General features: G+C 44.9%; 1 protein-coding gene across 1 annotated transcript in view; it reads left to right on the top strand.

The window, feature by feature from the left end:
* Pstpip2 (proline-serine-threonine phosphatase interacting protein 2) overlaps positions 1-17,300 on the top strand; it is a 76,711-nt gene that overhangs the window by 39,073 nt on the left and 20,338 nt on the right. The window contains exons 3-6 of the mRNA XM_021645503.2: positions 3,554-3,631; positions 5,966-6,000; positions 8,967-9,073; positions 15,124-15,186. Coding sequence (XP_021501178.1) covers positions 3,554-3,631; positions 5,966-6,000; positions 8,967-9,073; positions 15,124-15,186 — 283 coding nt within the window. The remainder of the gene's footprint in view (positions 1-3,553; positions 3,632-5,965; positions 6,001-8,966; positions 9,074-15,123; positions 15,187-17,300) is intronic.

Raw genomic sequence — 17,300 nt, 5'->3', positions numbered from 1 at the left:
GCTAATATGAATGAATTTCTCCAGTAACAAATAAATTAACAGAAGTAGAGGAACAAGACCCCTCTTGCGTGTCTTGTACTATTTTTTACATTTCATTTGGCCCTGTTGTAGCCGACTAGAGTACTGATTTACACACCCACAAGGCAGCTCTTTTGTTTCAGTCATTTGGTATTCCTAGCACCCAGAAGGATGCTGGGAATGTAACAGATGTTCTATAAATGACAGCTTAGGGCCTGGAGAGATGGCTCAGAGAATAAGAGTACTTGAAGCTCTTGCAGAAGATCAAGGTTCCATTCCCAGCATTACATGGCAGCTCACAACCATCCATAACTTCAGTTCCAGAGGGTCTTTGTGACCTTTTTGCTCTGAACACACAGAGTACACAGATACACACCCAGGCAAAACACCCATACATAGAAACTAGGAATAAATACATCTTAGAAGACAAATGGATGAACAGGTAAGAGGAAACACTGGGTGGGAGCTGATCTAGGTAAAGGTCCTTTCAGTCAAAGGGGGGTTGCTTCTGAGTCCTCCTGGTTCCTCCCTTGGTTTTGGCTCCAGGCCCCAGCACTTCCCGCATGCTGGGGATCTTCCTCTGTATGTCATTGGTGGTTCCCGCGGTTGCAGAGCATGATGCTGGAGTTTCACTTCAGTAAAGCTCCCTCTTTTCTCCAGAGAGCCGATCACCGCGCTTGCTGGGGGTGGGGATTCTGTCCACAGTTGCCTTAATGCTAGCGTGCCTCCTCATGGAAACCACTGGGGGAGTCCCAGGGTTCTTCATGAGTGTGCAGGAAGGAAGACAGAGGACAAGAGGCAGAGGGCTCTGCTACGCTCTGCAGGCAATACACAGAGGATACTGGCGTTCCAAGTGCTGATGTTTAGTTATTGCTAGTTTCAGCGCCAGAGTAAAGTAGGGAACTTCCCAGAGCAGGAGACAAAGTCCTGGGGATTGATTTGGTTTAAGGAGCAAGTCCACTTCCAGCAAGAGGAAACAGCAGGTGATAGGAGTCATGGCTTAACACAGAGAGGCTCGGAAGATCTGTGCTTTCGGAGTTAAGCACAGAGAACAGGGAGAAGCCAGACAAGGGATGCCGAGCAGCACTGACAGAGAGGTGGAGCCTCCAGGAAAAAGTCTCTTCTCAGCACAAGGCAGACTTGGGATATCAGTTTTAATTAGACTTCTGCGGACTTGATGGTGATGGTGGCCAAGACCTCTTAGGTCTTGCTCTTAGGAAACCCAGAGCAAGTGCCATGGGACTGTGCCGAAACCTGGCCAGAATGCTTCTGGACTGGAGGAAGAAACTTTGATCAGAACTATGCAGTATTTGGTGGGATGGACACCTAACTGGAGCAGAGTCTGCAAGAGAATTTAGATAGACCCATGGTCCAAGCAGCAAACTGGACACTGGGAAGGACTACACTGGGGCATTGTCAGTGGGACTCCTGGAGGGCATAGGTATGAGTGACATCAGTGACCCAACCTTACAAATAAATGCCTAGGGGTGTAACAGTCCTCTTAGCTAGAGAGAGAGAGGAACGTATGTGCGCTTGCACATGTGGTTGGAAGTCAGAAGGAGAATCAGTGTTTCCTTCAACCATGTGGTTTCTGGGGGGATGAACTTGTGTTGTCAGGTTTGGCAGCAAGCGTCTTTACCCTCTGAGCCATTTCACTGGCCCTTTACCTTATTCTTTGAGGCAGGGTTTCTTCATCAGTTTTGGCAGGCTGGCTGGCCAGCAAGCTCCATGGTGCTCCACGGATGTAATTATGGAAATGTTCTCCCTGCTCCCCCAGCTCCCCTTAGCTCCCCGTGCTTCCCCCCAGATCCTCCCACTACCCCCAGTTCCCCCCAGCTTCTCCCAGTTCCCCCAGCAGCCCATACAGGGTCTTCATTGGATAGTCCTTGCTCGCCTAGAACTCACCAGGCTGGCCTCCATCTCATAGAGATCCGTCTGCCTCTGCCTCTCAAGTGCTGGGATTACCACGCCTGGCCAAGTACTGTGTTTTCTGTGTGATGCACTTTACCCATTAAGTCTCAGGTCTCAGATGAATTAACTTTGGTTGATATAATTTGGGTAAGTTAGTATTTGTGCTTTTTTTTTTTTTTTTAATAATGAAAGGTGGGCCAGTGGTTCAAAGACTGTAATCATAGCAATTTGGGAAGTTGCTATGAAGATTGAGGTTGGTGTTGGTTAGAGTGAGATGCTGTCTCAAAATTAAAAGGCAAAGGGGGCTGACATATATAACCCAGTGGCTCGAATAAATAAGAAGCGAATAAATCAAAAGACCAGGAGGGGACAGGAGCTCCTAAAGGAGACCAACAGAGCCAAAAAAAAAAAAAAAAAAAAAAAAGCCCTGGGGTCCCTGCAGAGACTGATACCTCAACCAAGGACCATGCATGGAAAGGACCTAAAACCCAAGCTCAGATGTAGCCCATAGACTCAGTTTCCAAGAGGGGTCTCTAGTAAGGGGAGCAGGGACTTTCTCTGGATGAATTCAGTGACAGGCTCTCTGATCACTACCCCCTGGGGGTTGCAGCCTTATCAGGCCAGTCCTGATGAGACCTGATAAACTAGGGTCAGATAGAAGGGAAGGAAGACCTCATCTATCAGTAGACTAGGAGAAGGGTCACAGGGGGAGAAGAGGGAGGGAGGCTGGGATTGGGAGGAGTCTAGGGAGGGGACACAGCCAGGATATAAATTGAATAAATTGTAATAAATGATAATAATAAAAGACATTTTTTTAAAAAAGAAAAAAAATGTTGGCTGTGACATTTATTTGTGGAAGGGGCTTCCAGCCTGGGAGTAGCTAGAGGCCAAGGCCACTGTGCTTCTTTGCCTTATACAGCGGGGATTTGGTGGGGACTGAGCCCAGTGAAAGCATGCTGGCCTAGCAAGTGCAGGGTCCTTGGCTCAGTCTCCAGCACCAAAACGGAAACAAACAAGAGCCATTAAAAGCAGACGTCTTGGGCTTGTATGTATGTGTGTGTGCATGCATGTCCATATGTATATAAAATCTGTTTTTAAGACTTACTTTTATTTATGTGTATTGTGTCAGTATGACATATATGTGTGGGGCCAAGGAGGCCAGAAGTGAATGTCTGATCCTCTGGAGTTATAGGGGTTGTGAGCTGTCTGATGTTTGTGCTCTGAACCAAACTCAGGTCCTCTGGAAGAGCAACAAGTGCTTTTAACCATGTGCCGTCTCTCTAGCCCCTACATTTGTTTTCGAAACAAGGTATTGTGTAGCCCAGGCTCCCCTCAGACTCACTGTGTAGCTCAGGCTGATCTTGAACTCCCAGTCTCCCCACCTTTACCGCCCAGTTCGGAGATTGTAGGTGTGCATCACCATGCCTGGCTCTGACTTTTGTTTTGTTGGTTTATTTTTAGTTTTTTTAAAAAATTATATCTGAGTCATATCTTAGACAGTGACACTCACTACATTTGAACTTCAATAGTAAATGAACAACTGTCCTTCAGAGCAGCATCTTTTTTTGTGTTTTAGCCAAGAACTCTAAGCCAGACCTGTGGCCTTCTCTTCTGTTTTCTCTAGGGCAGCAATTGAAGAGAAGTATGGCAAAGATCTGTTGAGTCTCTCCAGGAAGAAGCCATGTGGACAGTCTGAGATCAAGTAGGTGCCAGCATCCTTCTGGCTTCTAGGCTGCCTTTGCCCAGTATGCCCCTGCCCCTTGTTTCAGCACGCACAATTGAGTGGCACTTGCAGTATGTTAGATTAAAAGAATTAAGGGGACACAGGATTTGTGGTTACAAGTTACCGTGTTTTTTTGTTTGTTTTTTTTTCTCAGTACAGTCTGAAGAATCACAAGCTAGAGATTTAAAGTGGTCCTGATTAAGGGCTCTGCTTACCTGGCAGACATAAACACAGACCCTTGCTAAAGAAGCACAGTGAAATGAAATATTTGCTGTGCATATGTACACACACTGGCAAATATTTAAGGAAGCACATACTAAGCATATATGTATACACACAGGCACAATCACACACAGGCACATACACTCATAAGTACATGCACATATACAGGTATGTATACACACAGGCACATATGTACACACAGGGGCACATACACACAGGGGCATATACACATAGGAGCACATATGTACACACAGGTGCATACAAACAGGGGCACATACACACAGGGGCACATATGTACACACAAGCACATACACTCACAGGCACATACACACACAGAGAAGTTACTGTGAATACAATCCAACAATGCAATAACACAATTAGATGTAGATAGATTTTTTAGTGCTGTAATGAACAGATTTTTAAAAAAAACCTCAAGTGTATGGTGTGTTTATGAAAGAGTAAATTAAAAGCTTAAGTGAGGAAATTTTTAGAAATGTCCTAGAAATTTTGAATAAGAATCAGATAGGAATGGAATCCCCAGAAGTTGGGGCCAAGGTTGGGGAGCCGGTTACTGAGAGCTGGGAGAGGGCTCAGTGGTCGAGTTGCAAGCTGGAGACCACAGCCCAGTCCGCTGAACCTAAGGAAGTGCTGGCTGAGCGTGGAAGCCTGCCTGAGAAGCTGGGGGCAGGGGATCCCCAGAGGAAACTGATGGAGAGATCAGTCACATTGGTGAACTCTGGGTTTGATTGAGAGACCCTGTCTCCGTGAATAAAGCAGAAGAGTGACGGAGGATGATTCCCAACATCAGCCTTCAACCTCAGGCCTTCACATGCACATGTGTGTGCACTCACATACGTGCCCACACGTGGACACAGGCATGTTTACACACATGTACAATACACATGCAAATGGAAAAGAAAAAGGGCATTAAAGTTCTAGTTAGGAGAAAAGAGTTAAAGAGATTTATGGTATAGCGTTGTGACTGTAGTTCTCAGCAATGTATTGGATTCTTAAGAAGAACTGAAAGTAGAGTGTAAGTGTAGCACTTGAAAACAGGCGAGGATGTGAGGCAGTGCATGTTAACTGCTCTGCTGAGCCATTCCACAGTGCATAAAGATTTCAAAACATGTTGCACATGGCAAACATGAACAGTTTTATTTGTCTATTAAAAGATAAAATTTTAAAAAGGAATAAGGTTGGCCTGTAGTTTCTGATCAGTAAGTACATGCTGGGTGTAATGGCACATTTAATCCCAGCGCTTGGGAAGCAGAGGCAGGTGGATCTTTTGAGTCTGAGGTCAGTCTAGTCTACAGAGTGAGTTTCAGGACAGCCAAGACTATGTAATGAGACCCAATCTCAGAAAAAAATTATGATGATTATCTGAAAAAGGAGTCAGTTAAGAGCCAGGGTTTGAGCTGGGGCCTGGTGAGACATGCCTGTAATCCTAGCACTTGAAAAGTGGTGGCAGGAAGCTTAGGAGTTTAAGGCCAGCTTCATAGTAAGCCTGAGCTATGTGAGATGCTGTTTTCACACACACACACACACACACACACACACACACACACACACACACACACCAGCACACCACATCACACCACAGCACAGCACAGCACACCACAGCACAGCACACCACAGCACACCACAGCACACCACATCACACCACATCACACCACATCACACCACACGTGCACGCACGCATGCACACACGCACACATGCACACACGCACACACACACAAGTACCACCGGTGCTCACCCAGTTTGCAAACCAGGATTTGAGCTCTCTCTTTGATTGGTTTGTTTTCATATTCAAATGACAACATGTTCTACAATTGCTACCTGCCTTCGGGGAAGGTGAAATGCAGAGCTTTTGCATTTTGCTCTGCTCAGGGCACACAGTGTAGAACTGTCTGTGCCCGGCACTGAGGACGTTGGTCTTAAGAAGTTTTGGTCTTTGACTGTTTCCTGAAGCTCAAGGGCAAAGGGAACCTGGAGTTTTCATTTTAAGATGTAGGCAGAGAGAAGCACGTGAAAACGTTCTAATATAATTATACAGATGATTTCTAGAAATTATGTATGTATTTGTTTTTCAGTACCTTGAAGAGAGCCCTTGATGTCTTCAAGCAGCGTAAGTTAATTATTGAAGTTATTTTATTTTCCTTTATGTGTAAGGGTATTTTGCCTACATGTATGTCTTTGTACCATGTGTATGCCTGGTATCCACAGAGGCCATAAAAGGGCATCAGATCCCCTTGAGCTGGAGTTACAGTGGTTGTCGTTGGGAGCTGGGAATTGAACCTGGGTCCTCTGGAAGAGTAGCCAGTACTCTTAACTGCTGAGCCATCACTCCATCTCCTGGTGTAAAACTGTATTTACTGTCCTTGGCAAGCTCCGTGTCTTTCTTCTATGGCAAGTTCTAATTTGAACAGTAATTGGGTTAAAAAAAAACTTTAGAACAACCATAAAGTGAGAACTAGCTCTGCAGAGTAGCCGCCTGGCCCTGGGAGAGTTGTGGGTCACCCAGGTTCATGGCCATTGCGTGTCTGGCTCAGGGCGTTTGGAGGGGGGCCAGGGATTCTGCATGCTCTCAAGTTCCAAATGGCACCGTGCAAGAATATCCTGTCCTACCCGAACTCAGAGACTCAGCACTTCCGTTCATTCTCATTAAAATAAGCGTGTAAAATATTAAATATAACGTAATTTAATGTAACATTTATAATTAAATGTAATATAATATTTAATGTTAAAGTGAGACAGAACACAGTGAACACTGAAATTTGTATTTCTCAATGTAAAGTAGTTCTTGGTGATTATTTTGTGTGGCATTTAAATGCATTTTATTTTTCAATGCATTTAGATACATTTACATAATAGATGTGTGCCTATTCATATGCATAAGTAGTAACATATTATGAAAGTGGCTTAGGGGGCTGGAGAGATGACTCAATGTTTGTTTAAGAGCACTGTCTGCTCTTCCTAAGGGCCTGGATTTGATTCCTAGCACCCCCATGGCAGCTCACAACTCTCTGTATTGCCAATTCCAAGGGATCTGACACCTTCACACTAATGCACATAAAATAAAATTTAAATAGATTATTAAAAAAGAAAGTGGTTCAGAGTCTCTTTGGGTTGGTTCTTTTTGAGTTTGTGTGTGCATCAGCTCTGTTGTATCATCCACCACCTCTGGCCCTTAAATCTTTCCATCCCCAATCCCACATAGATCCCAGACCCTCGGGGAGAGAAGAATGTGGTACAGACACCTCACTTAGGGCTGGGCATTTGTGGAAGTGTTTTCTTAAAATATAGCTCTTTGCTATTTGATATATAAGTTGCTAACTTTGCTAACTTTGCTAACATGTTTGTGTGCGTATTTTCTAGCTTGCAAGGGTGTTTTTTTTTTTTTTTAAAGATTTATTGTTATGTATACCGTGTTCTGCCTGCATGTTTGTCTGCATGCCAGAAGAGGGCACCAGATCTCATTATAGATGGTTCCCTGTGGTTGCTGGGAATTGAACTTGGGAACTTTGGAAGAGCAGCCAGTGCTCTTAACCTCTGAGCCGTCCCTCTAGCCCTTTCAAGGTTATTTTAACAGTCCAAGTTAAAGCTTTTTTCTTAATGGCCTGGAGGGATGGCTTAGTAGGTGCTTGTCAAGACCCAAGTTCCTATCCCTGGAACACACATAAAACCAGACATGATAGGGCCTGTCTGTGATCCCAGGCAGAAGCAGAATTCTCAGAAGCTTATGGGCTGAGTGGTGTGGTGTGCATAGTGGCAAAACCAAAGAGACCCTGTCTCAAACAAGGTGGAAGGTGAAAACCAATGTTCAAATTTGTCCTCAGATTTGTCCTTTGACCTCTACACATGTACCCTGCACACACAAGATTTTAGAAAAATTAATGTTTTGCTGGGCGTGGTGTCGCATGCCTTTAATTCAGCACTTGGGAGGCAGAGGCAGGCACATCTCTGTGAGTTGAGGCCAGCCTGGTCTACAGAGCAAGTTCCAGGACAGCCAAGGCTGCTACATTTAGAAATCCTGTCTCTAAACACACACACACACACACACACACACACACACACACACACACTAAATTTTTTTATAGGTCAGTCTTTCTAGCTTTAATGGCATGCTTCAGCTTGCTTGTTTCTGTCTGTGAAGGTCTGGCTGTCCTGGAACTCACTACGTAGATGAAAAGAGCCTTGCATCTGTCTCAGCTTCCCAAGTGCTTAGATTAAGGGTATGCACAAACCACACCTCTCCTAGTCTGGTTTTTTCCTTTCCTTTCTGTTATAAAGATAAGTAAGTGTCAGAGGCCAAAATGTTGCATGAACTTCTGATAAGTGTTTAAGCTCATGAGCTGGAAAGCACCCCGAGATTGTGCAGAGAGGACAGGGAATTTGAACTCGTGGTGCTCTGAGTACTGCTCTCGTTCTTCTTGCTATGGTAGACTATCCTGACAAAGATCAATTAGGGAATAAGAGTTTACAGCTGACAGTTGCAGGTTGCAGCCGTCATGGCGGGGAAGTCATCATACCCATAGGCAAGAGCAGAGAGGAATGGTCCTTACGTGCTTGCTTGCTTGTGCCCAGCTGGATTTCTCCACTTTTTAAGAGTTCAGGAACTCCCTGACTGGGGAATGGTGCTGTCCACAGTAGGTTCGGTCTTTCCACATCCATTAACCTTAGACAACCACCCACAGACATGAGCATAGGCCAGCTGGTGTAATCAGCCCCTCACCCAGACTCTTCCCAGGGGATTTTAGGTTACGTCAAGTTGATAACTGAAGCTAAGGTCTCAGGAGGTAAGGTTATTTACTGAATGGGAACCTTGACCACATCCCTACCCCAAGCCCCAGCCCTGGGCATACACTGGGTTAGTAGCAGTTAGTGGCAAGAGGCTGAGCTAAAGACTTAGCCTTGGTCTTGGTGGCCAGGGCCATGCTAGGCAGAAGGACCTCAGCGGGTGTTGGTGACCAAGAGAATTATTCTTAATTTTGCTTCTTCCTCCAGATTTGTATGTGCGATTTTGAATAGTTGTGTGTATTGAGTTTGGCACATGTGGACCTTGACTGTTTTATTTACAAATCCTTTCTACAGAAGTAGACAACGTGGCCCAGTGTCACATTCAGCTTGCACAGACTCTCCGAGACGAGGCCAGGAAGATGGAAGAATTCAGGGAAAAGCAAAAGCTACAGCGGAAAAAGGTTAGTTTTGTGCATGTGTTAAAATATCACCCTTTTGCAGAAAAATCTCAGGCATGTCTGTTACTAAGTTGCTCAACTTGCTGGGCGTGGTGGTGCCCGCCTGCCTTTAATCCCAGCACTTGAGAGGCAGAGGCCATCAGAGCTCTGTTGAGTTTGAGGTCAGCTTGGTCTACAGAGTGAGTTCCGGGACTGCAGGACAGCCAGAGCTGTTTGGTGACTTAAAGGAATCAAGAAATAGGTCCTGGTTTGTATTATAATTTTTTTTTTTTTAAACCAGAACAGCCACAACTCTGATCCTTTTTTATTTTGTTCCTGGAAAACTTGTACATGCAGGTTGACCTGTTAGCCAGGGAGAGAGCCTTTCAAGAATGAATGTCTTTCAAGACTGGAAAGCTCTCTGGTCCCTATGGGCAATTGGGGACCTGTCATCTTTCCTGGAGGCCCCTGTGGAATCCTTCCTGCCTCCCAGCTTTTGCCTGTAGCTGATGCTCTTTCTGCAGTCTGTGCCCATCCATCCACAGCCAGTATTAAGGCTGATTGGACCCTACTGTCTTGAGATGAGCAATTTGGCCTGCAGTTTCAGGTTGGAGTCTGGGTTGCTACGAGTGTGTCAGGTTGCCCGCATCATCTTAAGGACCAGCCTGTCTTAAGGCTGCCATAATTTCATGAGCTGCTTTTTCCATTTGTTGGAAACAAGGCCTCATAAAGCCTAGGCTGGCCTCCACCTCCCGAGTGCTGGGACTAGAGACATATGCTGCTATGCCCAGCTTAAGAGCTGCTCTTGGCACATCGCTGCCTTTTCCTATTTCTTGGCCAGTGCTTGTGCAACGTCTGCTGCCGTGAAGGAAGGGCAGATGCAGTCAGTTAAGGAATGCCATAGCAAACCCTTTCACATGTTCTCCCAAGCTGTGTCTCCATCTGAGGGTGCAGCTATACCAAAGTTTTTCTTTCAAGCAGAATTATCATGTGTTCTTTGCTCATTGGATAACAAACCCTTTTGTCTGACATTGGCAGGCCTGCCTTTTTTTTTTAAAGGAAATTATAGGTTGTTTTTGTTGTGTTTTGAGATGGGGTCTCCCTGTGTAGCCCTTTTTGCTCTATAACTCTTATGTATTCAGGCTGGCCTCTAACTTGTGTCTCTGCTGAGACTAAAGGCATGCACCACCACTGCCTGGCTTATTTTAAATGCTTTTAACCAAAATAAAATTTCATCACTCCCCTGCTCCCTTTCTTTCTCCAGTCTCTCTTAGCTGCCTACCTCAGACCCCTTCCTTGCCCCCCTCCACAAAGAGTTATTCTTTAGTTTTTAACTATGTGTACACATGTGTGTCCATGTATGGATTTGTGCACATGTATGCAGGTGCCCAAAGAGGCATGGCGTCTCCTGGAACTGGAGTTACAGGGGTTTGTGAGCCACCTGGCGTGGGCACAGGAAGCAACCTTTGGTTCTTTAACCTTCCTTCCTTCCTTCCTTCCTTCCTTCCTTCCTTCCTTCCTTCCTTCCCTCCCTCCCTCCCTCCCTCTCTCTTTCATTCGTTCTTTCTCTCTTTCATCCATTCTATCTCTCTGTCTCTCTGTCTCTCTCTCTCTCTTTCTTTCTTTTCATGGTCTCTTTGCATAGCCCTGGCTGTCATGGAGCTCACTACACAGACCATGTTGACCTGGTGCCCATAGAAATCCACCTTCTTCTCCCTTTCCAGTGCTAGGATCAAAGGGGTGCACTGCTACACCTGACTGAAATGACAGCAAAATGGAACGATGGCTGATGGCTCAACAGTTGAGGGTGTGCTGCCATTGCAGGGGATCTGATTTCTCAGCATCCATTGCAGATGTCTCACAACCACCTGCCACTCAGCTCCAGCGGCACACGGTCCTTCTGGCCTCAGTGGGCATGCACATTCTCACACACAGACAGGCACAGACATACAATTAACAAAAAAAAGTAGAAGCTGGGTGTGGTGGCATCTGCCTTGAGCACCCTGGAGGCAGGGGCAGACTGGTCTCTGTGGATTCAAGGCTAAGGCTCGTTCCAGGCCAGTGGGAGTTACCTAGTGAGGTCTTGTTGCAAAAGGGCAGAAAGAAAAAAAAAATTAAAATGTTAAGGAGCTATCATGTCTGGTGTGGAGCAGTTCAAAAAATTTAAAAAGAAGCATAATGTCTCAGTCAACCGGGCTCTGCATACATGATTCTGCTAAACAAGGGTTGTTTCCTCACACCCTAGGGTGTCGATAGTAGCTCTGGCTCTTGCAGGGAGACCTGGCAGCTCTGCAAGGCTTCTGGACCACTACTGCTAACGTTACACAGAGCCCGTGGCTGGCTCAGAAGAGCAATAGATCAGCTAGAGCTCAATACAAGTCCATTGTCAGCAGTAGGCACTTTTGAAACGTTGAAAAGTCCAAAGTTTATTAAGAAAATTGTAGTTATATGTTTCACAATGAACTCTGGGTGACTTTGAGTAACCTATTTTTTTTTTTAAAGAACATATTTTTTTCGAGGGGGGGTTGTCAGTGCTAACTTCCTCTTTGAAAATTGTTACACTGCATGCTCTGGTCTTCCCTTTCTTGGAAATAGAGCTATTTCCACTCATCAAAGGAACTAGTCAGCTGTTTTCTTTTTTCTTCTTTTTATCTCACGCTGCTGGTTGAATCCAGGATCTTGGTTAGGCTATGCAAGTACAGTATTATACTTGAGCTGTGTCACCACACATAATTTACTAATTTATTATTTATTTGAAAAAGATTTATTTGCTTATTATTTATACAGTATTCTGCCTGCATGACAGAAGAGGGCACCAGATCTCATTATAGATGGTTATGAGCCACCATGTGGTTGTTGGGACTTGAATTCAGGACCTTTGGAAGAACAGGCAGTGCTCTTAACCTCTGAGCCATCTGTCTAGCCCCAGTGATTTATTTTTTTTAAAGCCCAATACATTTTTATGTAGAATGTTTTCTGCCTTTAATTTTTTTTTTAGATTTAAAATTGTTTTATCTTAAAAACATTGAAAAAAACAATAGGTTACTCAAAGTCACTCAGAGTTCATTATGAAACACATAACTACAATTTTCTTAATAAACTGTGGACTTTTCAAAAGGTGTTGTAGTTCAAGCCTTTAATCCCAGCACTTGGGAGGCAAAGGCAGGTAGATCTCTGTGAGTTCAAGGCCAGCCTGGTCTCCAAGGTGAGTTCTAGAAAAACCAGAGCTACAAAGTGAGACCCTGTCTCAAAAAACAAAACAACAACAACAAAAAATCTTTATCTTCCATCTGTGTGTGTCTTATCTGCATATGTTTTCATGTGTGTACATTTAAGCTTGTGATGTATGTGATGCCACAGTGTATATGTGACAATCAGAGGACAACGTGTAAGAGTTGGTTCTCTTCTCCCACTGGGTCCTGGGGATTGAATTCACGTTAGCAGCCTTGGCAGCAAGTGTCTTTGTCTACTGAGGCAAATGACTGGATTCCTAATTGATTTCTTTGGTAAACTGGGGCACAGGAGATGTGGGAAGGAAGTTTAGCTGCTCACTTCTACAAGTAGTGTTCTGGAGGATGAGGACCACGATGGACATGCTATCCTGCCACTAAGCACAGCACTTAGCCAGGCAGACTGATGTGCGGTAAAATGAGGGTAGAGCATGAAGAGTCTTACACAGTGGGAGGGGCAGGCAAAGTTCCTTCTGAACACCTATGGGCATGTGGCCTCACTTGGGGTTGGTGAAGCCTTCAGGAGGAAATCATCCTTATGCTAAAGCTGGCAGTTAAAGGCTGCTGCTGAGGTAATGAAAGGCTTGCCTCTCATTCCTGGGGGTAGGCAGGGCAAGGAGGAGGCTTTTGGATCTCATTCTCAGTAATCTACCTCAGAATTACTTGGGTTCTTCTCAAATCTCTTACTCCCTTTCCCTTTTATCTTTGTTCTTCCACCTAATAGATGAGATAGTTGAGCTTTTGCAGCCCCTGTGTTATCAATAATAAATACATTCACATTAGATTTGGTCTGAGCGTAAACCCGAATCCTGGAAGAACATCTCCTCCAAAAACATCTTCAGGAGAATTTAAAGTCACTGAGGTCACCATGAGTGGGTCACCCTGGAAGTCAGCGTGGACACCTGGAGACTTATGTCAAGACTGCTTAGCAGATAGAGATGGAAATGCTGTGCCACCACTAACTCCGAGTGGGCTTGAGCAGTGCACATCACCCCCGGGACTAGAAATTCCCCGTGTCTGCTTACAATCAATGGCTGCTTTTTAAGATCTTGGCAGTTTTCAAGTGCTGGTAGACTTGTGAAGGCAGAGGGGGAATGCCGGGAAATGAAGAGGTAGTGTAAATCTCTCAGCACCTGACAGGTGTCTAAAGTAGATACCATGCAGAACTTGGAGATGAGGAGACATGTTGGGCTATCAGTTAGAAACTAGTAGCAACCATTAACTAGATGTAGCAGAGTGGACATTTGAACTGAAAGGGCCAGGGCAAAGCCCAGCATGGCCAATTGATCTGCATAAGTAACCTAGGAAAACCAACTGTAATTATTAAAGGAGAGAAACTCTCGTTGGAGGAGGAACCTAGTCAGCTACATGAACCTCAGCTCCCTGGCACCCTGGCCTGCCATATGGGAGCCATGTCTGTCTACAGCATCTTCCTCATTAGCTTTCTGAGAGGGCTAGAAGGTGAATCCTGGGTTCCCTGAAGCTCCCCAAGGGAATTTTATTTATCCCATTTGAAGTGAGACCACACTAAGTATTTTGTCCCCTTATCCTGAAAATCCATCTATGCTTGTCTGTTATGGTGATACATAAAAACTTAAATTTTTATTTAAGTAGGAACTGCATTTGTATTTCATATTCATTAATAAATAATTAAACTCATTGGTGAAAATGTCAGTTTTTTTTTTTTTTCAAGACAGGGTTTCTCTGTATAGCTTTGGCTGTCCTGGAACTCACTCTGTAGACCAGGCTGGCCTTGAATTCAGAGATCAGCCTGCCTCTGCCTCCAAGTGCTGAGGATAAAGGTGTGTGCCACCGCTGCTCAGCTATGTCAGCTTTCTTATTTGCTGACTGTCTTAGTTGCTTTTCTACTGCAGTGCAGACACCATGAACAAAAACTTACAGAAGAAAAGGTTTATTGCTGCTTACAGCTTTACAGGGTGATTCCTGACTCATGGCAGGGAAGGGAAGATGGCAACAGGAAGACAGGCATAGCAACTGCAGCAGTAGCTGATGCTTACTGTTGAGACAATCGCGAGGCTGAGAGAATGTAACTGGGAATGGTGTGGGTTCAAAGCCCCGTCCCAGTGACACACCTCCTCCAAACAAGGCCACACCTCCTAATCCTTCCCAAACCGTTCCACCAGCTGGGCACCACGCAGTCACACATGTGAGCCTATGGGGGTCATTCTCATTCCGACCCCAACACTGACTTTGTTTCTTTGGGCTCACAAAGTTCATTGCCATCAGAAAAACGGAGATGTAGCGCTTACACAGAAATGGTACTGCTTTGAAACCGATGAAGTGCTGGATAGATGAGAGCCAAAATATTTGTGTCTGAGTGGTAGGTATTTATTGTAAGGAATATGTATTATTATTTTTGACTAACAAATGGGCAGCCGCTATAACTACAGTGAAGACACTGTGCTCAAGCGAACTACGTGGAGTTTGCCCTGCTGGGTTAGACGGTTTGGAGGATTGTGGAGCAGTTTCTGTTAGCAGTGCTGCAAACACTTCCTTTGCTCTCTGGCGACTTGTAAAACATTACTGAAGATAGCACTCCGTGGTGACTGGTGGGCTTCTGGTCATGTCTTGAGTGTTCAGGACTGGGTGTGTGAGTGCCCAGGTTAGCAGTGTCCCTAACCAGCTGTGAGCTTTTGAGCAGAGGTTAGCCTCTGTTCTGTACAGTCCTCATTTGTGAAGTGGGGATAGTAAATAGCACATCTGGCTTCTGGGTGATGTGAGGATTAAACCGGGTAACCCGGTGTTGAACGCTTAGCCCCCAAGACAGGCTGCTGTTAGCACTACTTGTGGTTTCTATTGACAGTGCTTGTGTTCTCTTCACAGACAGAAACTATAATGGATGCTGCCCACAAGCAAAGGAACTCGCAATTCAAGAAAACCATGGACGTGAGTCACATTTGCCACGGCTGTCTTTGTAACAGTGACATTACCTGACATTCTGTACTGTGCATGAACGTGTTCCTACTCAAATGATGGTTTGTCAGTGTGGAGTGAAGGGAAACACATGGATTTTCTTCCTGTTAAGGCCTTGGGAAGCTTGAAGATGGCAGAGTGTGGGCACAGTGGTGCTTTGTCTCTGGCGAGCTGGTGCAGAACTCTGTCCTCTGGGCATGGCATGGCTATTGCCTTCTAAGTCAGAGTAGCTATGCCTATCAACATCCCTGGCAAATCTGGACCCAGTAACATTCTCTCCTGCAGGAGAGGGAGATTCACAGGGCAGCAAATGAGTGACAAGCAGGATAAGGGCCTCACAAACAAAGCCATGCCTTCAACAAGGACAAATGGGTAGATGACAGCTCTGGGGATGGGAGACTCTTCCTTTGTGGTGTAATAGGTGTCCATGCTTCTGTACACACACATACACACACATGCATTCATGTATATATGCATGTACATACGCACACATGTATGCATACACACACACACACACACACACACACACACACAAAATCTTGTATAGGAAGTTTTTACCCCATGGCAATTCTGAATCATGACTGTTGTTCATTTTACTGAATGATCTTGTTGTACTTTAAGGTATCTGAAAATTATAAAAGCCCCCTTTCTTTTAACTGATTTGCATTAATTATTTTTCCCTTAATTAATTAATTTAAATTGTTCCCTTTAACTTATTAACAGTGCCTGGCAAGCTAGGGATAAGCAGTCATAGATTCCGTCTGAGCTTTTCGTTAGTCTATCAGTGCTCAATACAACAAACTCTTCTCTTAGAATGTACACTGCTATGTAGGTCGATGATCCATGACTGTGACATAGCGTTCAAAGGGTCGCTCTGAGGATGGCACATGCAGGTCGTTGTTCTGCTTGCTCTGCTTCTTGATGGAAACCACATCAGGGGGGAATGCTGCCTGTAGAGTGCTGAAATAGTGCTGGGAGTGTGTTGTTGTTATTATTAATTATTTAGAAATTATTTTTAGAGACTTAGTTCTAAATAAAAATTCATCTTTTAATTGTTTCCTCTACCTATATTTAGACTTTTGTTTATGCTAGTCAGCTTTCTGTTGTGGTAAAACATCAGAGAAAACAACTTAAGAGGAAGAAAGGCTTGTGGTCCCCGGTCCGGAGGCTGCTGTCCATGGTGGCTGGTTACTGAAGGGAGGACACTGTGCTGCAGAGTGGGTGGTAGAACAAAGCTGCCTAGGAAGCGGGAGAGCGGGAGGAAGGAGATGGGACAGGATGCAGCCCCCAGGACCCGCCACCTTCCAAAGCAGCCCACCAAATTATGAACTCCTTGATGGGTTAACTCAGGATGAGGTCAGAGCACCCATGGTGTAATCACTTCCCCCAAAGTGTTATCTCTGAACATTGGTGCATTTTAGATCAAGCAGGAAGATCTGGGCCAAAGTAAACATTATCCTTAATTGTTTTTGCTTCCACCAGCAAAATAATTTTTAAAAATTAAGGGAAAATGTCAAAATAATTTTTAAATTTTGTGTTTGACATTTTTCCTCCCACTGCTGTAGTTTCTAGTCTTCTTTCTAGGATAAAACACTCTGCCAGAAGCAACCAGAGGACAAACAGGTTTATTTCCTGTCATAGTTCATTAGCCCATCATGGTGGGGGAAGTCAAGGCTGAGGAGCCTGAAATGGCTGGTCACAAAACACGTGCTGTCAGGAGGAAGAGCCGTGAATGTCTGTGCTCAGAGCGCTCTCTCATTCTTATACAACCCCAAACCCACCTAGGGAATGGTGCTACCCACCGTGGGGGCCCTTTCTGCCCCAGTTAACCTGATGAAGACAGTCCCCAAGGGCAGCCCAGAGGCCCATGCCCCTGGCAAGTCTAGATCTTATAAAATTGATGATTGAGGTAAGCCATCACACTAACCATGCCATTTCGTTTTTTTAACGTTCCATTGTTTCTTTTGGTATAGTTTCGTTTTGTGTAGAGAGCCTTTTAGCCTCAGAATAGGTCTACTAGTGAACATTTTACTAAAAAACTACTTACTAAGGTTGTTTACAAGATGAGGGACTAGTCACAGGAGCAT

The sequence above is a fragment of the Meriones unguiculatus genome, chromosome 2 (genome assembly GCF_030254825.1).
Source record: "Meriones unguiculatus strain TT.TT164.6M chromosome 2, Bangor_MerUng_6.1, whole genome shotgun sequence".
In the NCBI taxonomy this organism is placed as follows: domain Eukaryota; kingdom Metazoa; phylum Chordata; class Mammalia; order Rodentia; family Muridae; genus Meriones; species Meriones unguiculatus.
The sequence above is the reverse complement of the archived record's forward strand: the minus strand, read 5'-3'. Positions and strand labels throughout refer to the sequence as shown.